We start from the raw sequence: 11,999 nt of genomic DNA on the forward strand, positions 1-11,999 counted from the left end.
TCGTTAGGCTTAACGAACGAGCAGAACACGAGCTGTTCGCTAACAACGAGCCAAATTGACAGCCTTAGTCCTTTACATAATTGACCGTGGCATCCATTCAGGTATAGAATTGAAATCCAATCAATGCATCCACGGTTGTTATCATATTTATACTTATTATATCAGAAAGCCTCAGCTGAATTCTTTTTATTATTCTCAAAGAGTACATTTGTTTGCCCTGGTTATCTTTTGTTCAATTTCACTCCACCACTTAGCTTCCTTATTTATGATCTATTTATGGACTTTTCTTAAACCTCAGCTGTAATTTTCATAACCTAACTAGTTTTTTTGTTGCATGTCTAGTTTGTTCCAACTATAGACTTCTAGTTTGTCTTTCAAGAACTCATCTTCAATGTTTTTCTTCTCTCAAGTTCCAGCATTTTCTCGGGCATTTATTTTTTATTTCTTTCTCTATACTTTTTGCAAATAGATTTTGGTGGTTGCACATTTGAAAATAAATTAACACTCGTCTTGCTTCTTAAAGTATGTCTTCAATGCTGGATGATTTAATGCAACCACAAAATCAGATGTAGTTTCTCCCATACTACTTTTCTCTCTTTTTGAATGTATTGTGAATCTTTAGTTTATTCTACTAAAATTTATATATTTCTTTTAGTGACTCGCAATTGGGGTTGTAAATAAACTAATGCACTTGATGAACATCTTGAACTCAACTTGATTAATACTAGATCATGTTTGTTCAAATTAGTAACTAAACAAGTTTGAACATTTTCTTAAAACTCTAAATGAACTAAATTTGAACATAGTTGACTCGTTTATTATTGTTTCTGAACAAACTCGTTTGTTGTTAAAAAAATAACTTGTTAAATATTCTATACTTATATGATATATTATTTAAATAAAATTTAATTAACTAAAATTTGTTTAAATAAAATTTAATTAACTAGAATTTATTTAATATATTTAACAGTAACATAATTTAATATCATTATGTACATAAATTTAATACAATTTTTTTATTTTTTTCTTTCAATGAACTAATTTTTTTTTAATTATATACGTTATTTAATTACAAGAAAGCTTAGTTACAAGTTATATATTATTTTATTTATTTGGTATAAACCAATAAAATGTTTATTAATATTTTTTTATTTGTTTTTTACTTATATTTGTAAAATCATTTGTTAATAATTTTATAGAAAAAATCAAGGACTCGTTCAAATTTTTAATTTGTTTACTATCATTATATGAAAAATTAAGGACAAATCAAAATCTTAAATTTATATAAAAAATTAATTATTCACTTGAATTTATTTTTTTTTCAATTAAGATAAACAAATCAAGTAGAAATTAATTATGATCATTAATAATTTTAAACAAGTATGAGAATATATGTGAAAGCTTAGCTCAAGCTTAAATTGAACATGAACAACTTATAATTCGATCAAGTCAAGTTCAATCGATATAATTCTCGACTCGGCTCAATTACAGCCCTACTAGCAATAGATATCCTCTTTTCCCTTTTTACATTTTGTATTAGCTCATCCATCTGTTTTTAAAAATAACTTTTTCGAACTTTTTCCTAATCAAGTTTGAGGAGCCCAAGCAATAAATATATTTTTAATATTTCTATTGATGCTAATGTTACTAACATTAGGCTGCCTTATTACCGACTTTATCTGCCTCAACAATTTTAACATATAAATTCTCTATCTACAATTATACTGTCATTAACTTTCTTAGCTTATAATAGCTTTTAATCTTCCCCTAATTTCTTGTGTATTTTTACATATTTCATCTAGTTTTGTCCAAATTTATGAATTCTCAATTTTTATCATATTTTTCATTAACTCTCTGTCCATCCCATTTCAAAGTCCCTAAATTCCATATGATCGTTTTTATATTATTTTAAGTCTAGTTACCCTTGGTACCTTTTACTACTATTGGGCTAGTGATTGTCACGTGAGAGGCATGCCGTAATTGGCCTATCTAAATGTCACAATAGGAGCAAGTTGTGGCAAGCCATTCACACTTGATTTCCTTGGAAACTCCTACCTACTTCTTGCCGAAACATGTTTTGATTATGGCGTCCCTTCTAAGGAATGAGAATAATAAAATATTAAATAAAAGTTCACTTCAAGAGATTTGGTATATGTTTTATAATTAGCTATCAATCTAACATTAATTTTCGTATATATTTTTGGTCCATTGTGGGACTGGCAATGGTTGTTCTGTGCTTTTATTAAAAAGTTAATTAATATACCCTCAATCATCTTTTTGGAAGCTACGGGATATTGATATTTCATGCTTTAATAACTGTGATTATGCATGGAACTGAAGTTTAATAGGCAAATAATCGTATATCGGGGTATTATCAAAAGGAGATTAGTTGTGGTTTTTTTTGTAGTGTTATTGTTGGTGTGTCAATCATTTGTTTTGGCCGCATGTCTACATATTTAGAGGCAGCATTGTATTTATTGTTTTGATCCTTAAAAATTTTTAGTGAGCTGCTTGTTTCTTTTTGTGAGTTTCTTATAGTTTGTGATTGTCAACATTGTTACGCTTTTATTGGTTAAAGAGTTACAGTGGCAATTTTTCTATGGGCAGAAAGTAAAAAAAAACGAGATCAAAAAAATACTTGTCATGATAACTTGAAAAAATAGCTGAAATATGATGGCTTTAGTGGCATTTTTGCTATCGGTTTTCTCTCTATTATAGTACCTGCGAGCTCATGAGACAAGCCTTTAAGAACTTGTGCTTGCAACTCATGGTGTCTATGTCTTATCGGTTGGTAATGTAGCCGAAATGGCGTAGAAAGTAGAGTAATGCGATCCTTGGATGCTTTTGGTGTATTTTAGTATGATTCACCTTAATGGTTATCATTTATGGTGCCGCAATAAGATTAGGTGATTTTTTTAATTGAAATCATTGAAGCTTTATATTGTACCAAAGACATTATAATGAACAATTTTTTTTTCCTTTGAAATTTGAGTATTAAGTAAAGAGTTTTCAAAATGGCATGCTATGCAGTTCTCATGATAAAAGCTATAGGTTTGAGTTCGGGATGTGACATTTAAAGTAAATAATCTCTAGCTTTTTATATAGGATTTAGGGTTTGTTGGGGGCAGTTGCAGCTTATTAATAAGCTGCTGCGCAGAAGCTACCACAGGAAGCTGCTGCGGATAAATTGACTGACTGTTTGTTTTTTACAGTTTGAAAACAGCTGTGTTGCAACTATTTCTGGACAAATATTATTCTGCCCCTGTAGTAATGTTGTTTACAGCAGAACTGTCATAGCAATATATTTCATACTTTAGAAGGAAAAATTCTTTTTGAAACAGTACAAAAAATAAGATATACACATCAGTTAGCAGTGAGTATCATGATTACTAAATAATAAAAAAGACTATTAAAATAATATTTATTAATATGATAATATTATTTTTAAAATGCAGACGGTGTATGTCATGAGTAAGGTCGTTCTCTTGGGATGCTCTCCATCCTATCATCTCGGCAGTGGAATCGTCTTGCCTATCCGCTCACCGGAAGAAGTCACAACCGTGATTCTCCGTGGGCACTTGTAAACTGTCTCTTGTAACTATGTGGCTGACGTGACTTACCAAAGTGGCACAACAATCCTGGGGAGGTACCAGAAATCTTCGAGCTCATCTTTCCTGAATGTTTTAAAAGACAATCCATTAGTATTAAAATAAATAAAAATTAATAAAAGAAGTAATTAATTGCAGTTTTGTGCTGGTGTGAGGGCATAGAAAACTCAGTTTATCAACCATCGAATCTATCACTACAATAAGACATTAGACCTTATAAAAAAGGGTTCTTGTTTGCTGATGCGACACAAAAGAAAACTTGCTGGCGAAGACTATGTGTATGTGTTGTAAATGTCTTTTAACACTTCAGCACACACAAGGCAGCTAAACAAGAAAATATGCATATCAATCACAATAATAGTTACTTCAGTTCATTATATTTTATCTTATAAAATCTTTGAGCCACCATTCCTAGTGATTTAATGTATATTCTCAATTTAAAATAGTGACTACTTTGCAAACACAAGTATACATATCACTTAGGTAATAAAGGGCTATAATGGAGTCCCAAGTATCGACCCCACAGGGAGGTGGAAATTCTTATGATAATAACGTAAAACACAATATTCAAACTATAAAGTCTCAATAAAAACAGGTCAAAAATAAGTTTAATGTGTGTTAATGGTAATGTAACTAAAAGAACTAAGTTGCCTAAATTATCTTCTGAACTTCAAAGTTAAATTTACTAAGACTAAACGAAGTTTTGTGATGAAGAGTTCAAATTTAAGAAAACATTCTACCCATTTACAATGAGTTTATGGTTAGTGAAGTAATTAAAATTATTTAAAATTATATAAATTTGTATTGTGTCAAATAAGAGAAATCATATTTTTTTACCCTCTATCGAGTGCATAAAGATTATTGACTAATCCAGAGTGATCCCTAAATCCGTGGTTAGACTGAGAGGATATTGGCTTTTACTTCAGAGCTCCCACTTCCGCTCGCCTGAAGGTTAACATCTCGCTTTAGTTTCCAAATAACTATACCAAATTGGGGATTTTAGTCACCCTAAAATCTCAAATACTACGCCATCAAATTGTATTTTTCTATTTATTTGCACTCAACCCCATTGACTACATTCTCATCCATGAAATTGAATGTGATTATCACTTTGTTATAGAAAATATAGCTCTTTCGGATCTTATATTTTTCAACAAGTTTTAACATTTCAATTAGTCAGATTGAAAAGTAAATGAATACCAGAGTTTCAATCATCACAATTTTTTGACATTTAAAACCTTGCACAACAATATTAATTCTTTAAAAAATCATCTCATGGTAGGGAAGTAGGGAAAAAAACAAAGAAGCTACTCAGAATTCATGAGAAAGATACAACAAAACATATATTTTATATATAAAAATAAGTTTACAAAACAAGAAAGAAAAAAATTCAACTTATATCAGACTCATCCTCAAACAAATCCCTTGATATTTCCTTGAAGCATTTTTTCTTTTTACAATCAATACTGAATTCTCTCTTGGAAGTGTAATGAAAAAGAAACCTCACACCTTCCCTCTCCTCTTACAACTGTAGAAGAAAATCCTCTCCACACACAAGACCTAACCCTAGACTCTTCACTCACTCTACTCGACCAAGACAAGACTCTCCAAAGACTTCACAAGACTTGACTAGACTATTCCCTCAAAGACTCCACAAGACTCCTTTTTTTTAAGAGGCGCCAGCCCCTCCTCTAAAGAAATTCAAAAATCCCTCCTTTTTCCTAATAGACACATCTCTTCACACCAAGAGATAAATCCCTTCATCCAAGAGACATATCTCTTCATTCAAGAGCCTTCTCTATATGTCTAGATACATTAAACCACTCCATGGGGCGCTTTAATTACTTAGAGTCTTCTAGAACATCTCAAAAATAGTCAAAACTGCCAAAAAATTGTCCATAACCGTCTCTGGGGCTTCTGGCGTCTGTTTACTGGAGTTCAACGCTCCTCTCTAGATTCTGGCGCAAGTGCATTTTGATCTCGAATTTCCTTATTTTTGCTTGTTTTTTGCTCCAAATACCTAGAATTAATATACCTATAATAAAACATGAAATTTTTTTTTAAAGTGCAATATCACTAAATTTAAGCATAAAATGTATACATAAAATTGCACATTTTTCTGGTGTATCAGTTGCATTTGATCTACATAATATCAAGCTCGTCTGTATCACATATGCATATCACCAAAAATGATCATCCAGAAGAATCTCAAAAACAACATCACCGAAAATCAAAGAGGAACTTGGTTGTCTTAATTAGAATTTCACATGTAACACAAAGGAAAAGAAATAAATCAAACGTCTCATCATGGTCCTCTCAAACCCATAAAAAAAACGAAAGAAATGCAAATGAAAAAAAACACACTTATAAATAACATAAAAAATATAAACAACCAATATCAAATAAAATAGGAAATGAAATAAACATTTACTTAATAAAATACAAATAATATTGAATAAAATGCAAATAATAATATATTGAATACTCAAATTACCCTCCTACTACCCTCCTACTGTCGCATTCATAATTCGTTCCATCAACTCTGTCATCTCCCGTACACCTTCCCCATCTTTATTATAAGTCTCGGGAGCATCATTCTCAAGCTATGACAATAAATGTCCAAGACAATACTCAAATGCATCGACAGAGACATGCTCATGATCCTTGTACGTCCTATGGAAGTCGATGTTGTTGTGGAAAGGAGCCGCCGAATGTAATTGTAGAGAACCATTGTGGCGATCACAATATTCACATGTTTGGGAAACAGGTAAGATAACATATCACGAAGTATAACTCATTTCTTCTTTCAAACACCAAAAATCCTCTCAGTAACACTTTGTAATGATGAATGTCTTTTATTGAACATTTTTTGTCTCGCATTACATTGCTGGATCGCTCAAAGTCAGGTATGCGGTATCTCGTATTAGGATAGGGTTTGAGCTACTCTCGCTGCAATGGATATCCAACATCAACTAATTAGTATTTACTTGAAATGAGTTGTATTCTTTTTACTTATCATATACGTCAAAACAGTCAGCCAAAATGATTAATTTGAATGAAACTTGAATTATTCATTTTTCTCAATGATTGAAGAAATGAAAGGGTTTTAAACTCTATTTAAGTTTGAAATGAAATGTGGAATCAGAAGTATCTGAGATAGTGTGGTAGAAAGAACTATATATAGCTCTTTCTACCACACTATACTATTGAGTCTTGTATTAGGATTGCGAGAAAAATGAATTAGGAGAGTAGCTCAATCTCAAGTATACCTATAGGTGGATGTGGAAAGTTGTACTTGTTATTCCGTATTGCGGCTTTGAAAAATTGACTGTCATGTATACTGCCCTCTTAACTGGTCATGATGTGAATCACATGTTGAAGTTGCATACTGCCATGACATTCTACATCGGGGACCTACAACGACTGATGAATGCGATCTTCTCATTATTTGGAAAATACACATTAATGTGTGTTCCATCGATTGCTCTGATACAATTCTAAAAAGATAACGAAGGGGTTACATGATTATGATGTTTTTTTTTTAATTTAATGTAATAATTTGGAAAAGTTACCTTCAAGAACATGTCTCGTGCATCATGTAAAATCTCTGTGGGGGTCGTCTGAACGTGAAATTTGTTGGTTTTATGACTTGTGAAGAAAAACTTAAAAGTGCATTCAACCCTATTGAGAAGTATCTATAAATTATTTTGAAGGTGTGTTGAAATCATTGCGATAATATGTATAGGGCTATCGCCAACACCTTTGACGAAGTTATTCTGAAAGAGCCATGTAGTCCATGTTTTCTGTGTAGTTCCTCCAACAGATCATTAAATATCACCTGTGTCATGTGGAACATATCGCTAAATCTCGTTTGGTGGCCCACATGAAACTCCCCAACCCATTTGTCCTCAGTATATGAGAATGTCATGCAAGGAGAGCGTTCTATGTATGAGTTTCAAAATTCATACATCAATCATACGATAGCTGCAACTCTCCTTCTGTGTATTTCTCTGGTTACATCCATGTAGATCGGTATCGTAGTGGCTAATAGAGAAGCATCAATGAATTAACTACAATCATACAAGGTTACAAATAACACAATAAAGATATAAGCATCAATGAATAAATATAATTCATGTTCCAAGCAGTTGAAATATCAAAGCAAAATGAAGAACAATAAACAAATATAAATGTCTCATACGATTGTAAATAAAAAGTCTCTCAAATGTTCTAGAAGCTCATAAAATTATAATAGGTTCGCCACCTACAGTCATTTGGCGTCTTGATGAAAAAATCTCTCCAGGTTAAATCTTTAAGCAACTCCATCGAAAACAATTACAACAAATACTCAAAATTCTCGGAGTTGCATTCAAAATTTGCAGAACCTCGTTAATAGAAGCTGCTTTAGATGTGTTCAGTTCATTGTTGCATGAAGCCACCAGTTGTAATATCTGGTTTCTAAGGAAAATAGCTCCCATTTTCTTTTTATTTTCAACCCGTCAATGCTTAGAATGACTCATGGAAAAGTTCATAGAGGTCTGAGCTGGAGCCTTGGGCAAAATCACCTGATTGGTCGGCTCCCAAACTGTCAGGGGTGTTACCAAAACCTTATCTCACTAGGGGCACATGTATTGTTGCTCGTTGCCACAACAACCCCAAATATATGCGCAGGATTGATTCCACTGAGTTTAAATTTTTTTGCAGCAGACACTGCCTACAAATTCATATAATATCTAGTTCAAATTAAAAACAAAATAAAAATTGACAAAATTAGGAGACATTTCAAATATACTGACCGTAAGTCTTTCTACCCACAACTCCTCGGAAGCATCAGTCATTCACTTTACCAGATCTCACGTCAAGCCTGTTGACCCTCGTTTCAATTTTTTGTAGATTTTTCAATCCTTCTTGAGCTGATCCCACTTGTTTATTAATTGCATCATATCGTACTCTCTATTTGTACTTTTCATAAATTTTATGATAATATTTTGCCGTCTTTTCTTGTTGAAATAGGTTGTAGGCCTATTTTCCATATCGATCTCCTTGAGACAAATGTCACAAAATATTATATTTGTTTCTTTTTCCCATATTGCAGGTGAACCAGCCTCTTTGGTCTTAATCATTGCATTACTATGATGAAAAGAACTATTTAACATTAATAAGAATGGAACAATATCTCAAAATAAAGAAAAATCGTAAGGTCGCAACTTGTTGAAATAGGTTGTAGGCCTATTTTCCATATCGATCTCCTTGAGACAAATGTCACAAAATATTATATTTGTTTCTTTGTCCCATATTGCAGGTGCACCAGCCTCTTTGGTCTTAATCATTGCATTACTATGATGAAAAGAACTATTTAACATTAATAAGAATGGAACAATATCTCAAAATAAAGAAAAATCGTAAGGTCACAATATCATCACCCAAAGCTCCAAGCCATAAACTAACACGACCACATATCACACCACCACCTCTACACCACACCTCCACATCTACACCACAACCAGCACCTCCACACCACACAACCACCCAACACATTTACACACCACACCAACACATCTACACACCACACCACAACACACTCCTCACCACACCACACTACACCACAACCTCCAAACCACAACCTCCACATCACAAACCACACCACACCATAATCTCCTCACCACAAACCACTTCACACCACAAAATCCAAACTACAACCTCCACACCACGCCACAAACCACGCCACCGCAACACAACCTACACCACAACACAAACCAAACCACATCACAAACTCCACAGCACAACCTCCACACCACAAACCACAGCACAAACCCCAAGCCCAACACCACCACACCACAAATCACACCACAAACTTCAAGCCCAACACCACCACACCACAAATCACACCACACCACAACCTCCACACCACAAACCATATCACAAACTCCGAGCCCAACACGACCACTCCACAACACAATCTCCACTCCATAAACCACACCACACTACACCACAAACTCCAAACACCACAACCTCCACACCACAACCTCCACACCACAAACTCTAAAACTAACACCACCGCACCACAAACCACAACACTACTCAACCTCCACACCACAACCTCGACGCCACAACCTCCACGCCACAAACCATATGAAAAACTCTAAGCCCAACACCACCGCACCACAACACAACTTCCACAACACAAATCACACCACACCACATACTCCAAGCCAATATTCCAGCATCAAATTCCATCCAGCATCCAATTTTCAAATTCCCCACTAAAATATCAAAGTTCATAAAGATATCCAAATTACCCACAGTATGAGCACAAAAAAAAAAAAAATCAAAAAGACACTTACAGGGGACCCGAAGCATTGCTAAATGGTAAAACACCAAAAATCCAAAGATCACTGCAAAGCACCAATTAAAACCGAAAACCACCTAAAATTTCATCACCAAATTCGATCCAATTATCCATTTCCCACTGAAATATCAAAGTTCATAAAAATATCCAAATTCCCAAAAAATCAAACAGACCACTTACATGGGGACCCGAAGCATTGCTGACAAGGTAAACCACCAAAAATCCAAAGATCACCATAAAACATCAAAAACACATAATCGAGAATATCAAACCGAAAAACACCAGAAATGAGCAAACAAAGAACCATCTAAACCGAGCTAAGAGATGAAACCAACCAGCGTAGTGCTCACAACCACGCAGAGAAGAGAGAAAAGAAGTAAAGAGTGGAGAAGACATGAATAAGAGGGAACACCGCACAACCACCAAACCGAGCCGAAAAAGAAAAGGGGGAGGGGATGAGAGAATACACACCTCAACGGAATAACCACCAACTGAAATAACCACCACCCAAAATGATCTATAAAAACGAAGGACTACCTCTACCACGCAGAGCACAAAGTGCACAAACCACCAAAATTCTAGCGGAAGGAAAGAACAGGAGAGGGATTGGAATGTAAGGGTCACCGGAATACCCACTCACAACCGAAAATAGCCATCGGATCCACGCGAGATATCTACCTAGGGCAGAAGATTCGCGGGAGAGGGGTAATGTGAGAACAGGGGTCGCGGATAAATACGCTCGTGGCCGTGAGAGAAGAAATGTGGGCCGTGGGGTCGAACCTGCGGCCGCATTTTAATGAAAATTTTTAACGCCGCCGCCGCGACGTGAGAACCAAATGGTTTTTTTTTGCGTTTTTCGGGCTCACACAGTGATGGAGAGAAAATATAGATTTTATTTTCATATCTTTTTAGATTTCTTTAATTTATTTTTGAGCAATGCTTTTTTTCACAAGAATAAATACATAATGTTTTTTTTGTTTAATACTAAGTAATTTTTATGGCTTAATGATGTTCATTGACACAGGGCTAATGCTCAGCAGCCAAAACTCTTTGTAGGCATGATACTTATTCTTATTTTTGCCGAAGCACTCGCCCTCTACGGTCTCATTGTTGGCATCATCCTCTCATCTCGGGCTGGTCAATCTCGTGCGGATTAACATAAAACAAGTTTGTAGGCTGTATCCTTGCTTTGCATCTGTAGACTGATTCCAGCTTTGTGATCTATATCATCTGTATTTATTAATTGTTACCGAGAGCTTCTTGTCTGCTTGTTGTTTATAGATTTGTTGTGTCTTTTTGGGAGTATCATTATCAAATGAAGCCTTTCATGATGCATTTGACAATCTTATCAGTAAGAGGGTTGTGGCATTGGTTACCAAAACTATTGACTGTTATGGTTTGGATCTCTGTTCAAATTATTGTTCAATTTCACAGTTTGTTTTTTCTAATTTTTATTGTGATGAAGCAAACTATAACCATGTTTTTTGCCTCTCGATTTTGATGGTCTATAATCATGAGATTTGGGCCAAAATTTTTTTCCCAATAGATGTCAATGCATTGCGACTGAAATATAACATGCTCTCCAATTCACCTGATTATAAAACATAACCCAGAGGGCCTTAAATATTTGATTCATTTGTGTAATGTGCGGGACTATATATGCCTTTTTATCATAAGAACAGCGTATATCTTGTTGTATCCTAGTTTGTGAGTTCATAACCCTTCTAGTTCTTCTATGCAACACTTCTTAAATTGTAATTGTAATCCAATTAAGTTCAATGCTTCTTTATTTTTTATGCTCCTATTTGATCGGCAGCATACTATCTCTGAACCACGTTGAATCATTAACTATTTATTCGATTTGATCATATAAGCACCGTTGACATTTTCCTATTATGTATTGTATACACAAATGGTTGTCATAGGCTGAAGGGGTTTTTAACAGGTCATATGAGCTCAGAAGTCTGTTTTTTATTGTATACACAAATGGTTGTCATAGGCTGAAGGGGGTTTTTAACAGGTCACATGAGCTCAGAAAGTCT

The 11,999-nt window shown here is 34.3% G+C and overlaps 1 protein-coding gene across 1 annotated transcript in view; it reads left to right on the plus strand.

The window, feature by feature from the left end:
* Positions 1 to 11,372, plus strand: part of LOC110031130 (V-type proton ATPase 16 kDa proteolipid subunit-like) — a 35,523-nt gene extending 24,151 nt beyond the window's left edge. Inside the window, exon 3 of the mRNA XM_020734197.1 lies at positions 10,982 to 11,372. Within this exon, the coding sequence (XP_020589856.1) occupies positions 10,982 to 11,114 (133 nt within the window). The 3' untranslated portion in view covers positions 11,115 to 11,372. The remainder of the gene's footprint in view (positions 1 to 10,981) is intronic.
* The last annotated feature ends 627 nt before the right edge of the window (positions 11,373 to 11,999 follow it).

This window comes from Phalaenopsis equestris, unplaced genomic scaffold (assembly GCF_001263595.1).
Source record: "Phalaenopsis equestris unplaced genomic scaffold, ASM126359v1 Scaffold000773, whole genome shotgun sequence".
Lineage (NCBI taxonomy): Eukaryota > Viridiplantae > Streptophyta > Magnoliopsida > Asparagales > Orchidaceae > Phalaenopsis > Phalaenopsis equestris.